Source organism: Cebus imitator, unplaced genomic scaffold, assembly GCF_001604975.1.
Source record: "Cebus imitator isolate Cc_AM_T3 unplaced genomic scaffold, Cebus_imitator-1.0 Scaffold71, whole genome shotgun sequence".
Lineage (NCBI taxonomy): Eukaryota > Metazoa > Chordata > Mammalia > Primates > Cebidae > Cebus > Cebus imitator.
The window spans coordinates 36790-39771 of NW_016107386.1; the positions used below are offsets into that span (position 1 = coordinate 36790).

The 2982-nt window shown below is 35.6% G+C and overlaps 1 protein-coding gene across 2 annotated transcripts in view; it reads right to left on the reverse strand.

Moving 5' to 3' along the window:
• SLK (STE20 like kinase) overlaps window positions 1-2982 on the reverse strand; it is a 58298-nt gene that overhangs the window by 36293 nt on the left and 19023 nt on the right. For both annotated transcript variants that reach the window (XM_017531120.2, XM_017531121.2), the window contains exon 2: window positions 515-679. In XM_017531120.2, the coding sequence (XP_017386609.1) occupies window positions 515-679 (165 nt within the window). The remainder of the gene's footprint in view (window positions 1-514; window positions 680-2982) is intronic.

Here is a 2982-nt window from a genome sequence, read left to right on the forward strand (position 1 = left end):
TAATTAAACAGGATGGATGCCTCCCAAGAGTACCAGAAAACAAAGGTTGTAAAGACACTCAAATTCCATGGAACTTCTATTTTATTTTATTTATTTATTTTTATTTTTATAAAGATAGGGTTTCACCATGTTGGCCAGGCTGGTCTTGAACTCCTGACCTCAGGTGATCTGCCCGCCTCGGCCTCCCAAAGTGCTGAGATTACAGGCGTGAGTCACCACGCCTGGCAAATTGAGTATTCTTAACCAAATGTTTCCACTGGTGGATCCAATGTCAAACAATCATGATGAAACTGTACAACCTGAAACGTAAATCTGAAACATAAATCTGAACATCTGTTGAAGCTGAGAATAACTTTGTTGTTATTACTCTCTTATTAGCAGATCAACTCTCATTCAAGTGACAAAAGTAACTAAATAGAAAAGACATAAAATAGGTTTCTAACAATTCATAAACATCTCTTTAGGACAATTAACTCATTTTGGCTACTCCTTTAGATCAACAGAAAACACTTACCCAAAGATTGTTCTCATAATAGAAGGCATCTAGAAGCTTGACTATATTTGGGTGATCACAAGATGCTAATATATCAATCTCCACCATGTAATCTTCAAGTTCTTCTTCAGATTTAGTGTCAATCACTTTTGCAGCAGCTAAAACACTGGTCTCTTTATTCTGGGCCTGAAAATGAAAGTATCAGATGTGTCACATTTCAAACGCATTGTTTTCTAATTTTTTATTATTTTAATAGATTTTAAGTTTTAGAGTAGTTTTAGGTTCACAGCAAAATTGCATGAAAAGTACAGAAGGTTGCCTCGTGCCCCATGCATAACCTCCCTCCCATCAACACTGCATATCAGAGTGATACATCTGTTACAATAATAATGAACCTACATTAACACATCATCACCCCAAGTCCAAAGTTTACATTATACTTTGCTGTCACATCTACAGGTTTCAACAAATGTATAATGGCATGTACCCACCATTATAATATCGTACAGAATCGTTTCACTGCCTTAAAAATCCTCTATGCTCTGCCTACCAATCCCCTCCTTCCTCCAACCCCTGGCAACCACTGATCTTTTTATTGCATCCATAGTTTTGCTTTTGCTTTTTCCAGAATGCCATATACTTGGAATCAGGGTATATATAGACCTTTCTGATTAGCTCTTTCCACTTAGTAATTACAGTTCCTTAATGTCTTCATGGCTTGATAACTCACTTCTTTTTAGCACTGAGTAATATTCCATTGTCTGGATATACCATAGTTTATCTATCCACTCACTTACTTAAGGATATGTTGATTGTTTCCAAGTTTGTCAATTATGACTAAAGCTTCTATAAACATGTATGTGCAGGTTTCTGTGCAGACATGTTTTTCAACTCATTTGGGTAATAACCAAGGAGTACAACTGCTGGATTATATGGTAAGAGTATGTCTTGTTTTTTTTAAGAAACTGCCAAACTGTCTTCTAAAGAGGCTGAAAGAGTCTGCATACCCACCAGCAATGAATGAGTTCCTGTTGCTCCACATCCTCACCAGCATTTGGGGTTGCCAGCATGCATGGATTTCTCCAGTCTAACAGGTATACAGTAGTATTTGTATCTTGTTTTCAATTTACAATTCCCAATGACATGTGATGTTGAGCATCTTTTCATATACTTGTCAGATCTTTGGTGAGGTGTCTGTTCAAACCTTTTGCCCATCTTTTAACTGGACTATTAGTTTTCTAACTGTTGAGTTTTAAGAGTTCTTTGTATATTCTGGATAACTTTTCTTTATCAAATATGTGTCTCGCAAATATTTTCTCTCAGTCTGTGGCATGTCTTCTCCTTCTCTCGACACACTGTTTTGAAAAGACGGCCTACACATAAATATGAATTAATGCATGCTATGCACTGTGCTAAGGGCTTCATATGCACAGAGGACAGCATTTCAAATCATAGCCTCTAGTGGGTCAGATTGCTAGGAATTCAATTCTGGTTTTGCCACTTACTAGCTGTGTTGCTTCGGGCAATTTACAAAATCCCTCTTTTAGTTTCCTCATCAGTAAGTTTCCTACCCCTCACAACTTCATGAGAATTAAGATAACATGTATCTGCCAAGTAAAAAAAAAAACAACACATATAAACACTGAATATAGTATCTGGCATGTACAGAAGGATCCAAAAATGTTAGTTGCAATAACTATTATTATTTAATCCTCACAACTCCATGATATATTATCTCTCCTTTTATAAAACATTTTAATATCATCTATCTTAACATCACTTCAGCAAAACTGTACTTATTACATTAAAAAAGATACTAATTTTTTTAAAGCTAACAATAAATGTTTCAATAAATAAATGTCTAAATCTCACTTTTAAGAATTTATCAGGAGATAATCTTAATAAAATAATTTATAATAAAACTCATGTATATACAAAAATATTCATCAAAGCATCGTTAGTAATAGAGAAAAAATGAATCAGCCTAAATGTCCATTAACAGTAACCTGCTTAAATGATGCAGTACAGTTCTACAATGGAAAATTATGCAGCCACTAAAATTAGTTAACTGATGTCCTAGAGACTTTAAAGATGTGCCTTTTATACATGTGAATGGGCTGGCATGAAGGAAGAAAAATAACTCACACTAGATAATCTCTAAAATTCCTCACAGTAACAAATTCTGTCATATATTGATTAAACCAACAATGGTATCATCTGGTTTAATATAAGTAATAAAAGTTCCATTAAAAAGAATAGTGTCTCAAATTATTTCTTGAAAATAACACGATGGCCGGGTGCAGTGGCTCACGCCTATAATCCCAGCACTTTGGGAGGCCGAGGCGAGTGGATCACGAGGTCAAGAGATTGAGACCATCCTGGTCAACATGGTGAAACCCTGTCTCTAATAAAAATACAAAAAATTAGCTGGGCATGGTGGTGCATGCCTGTAATCCCAGCCACTCAGGAGGCTGAGGCAGGAGAATTGC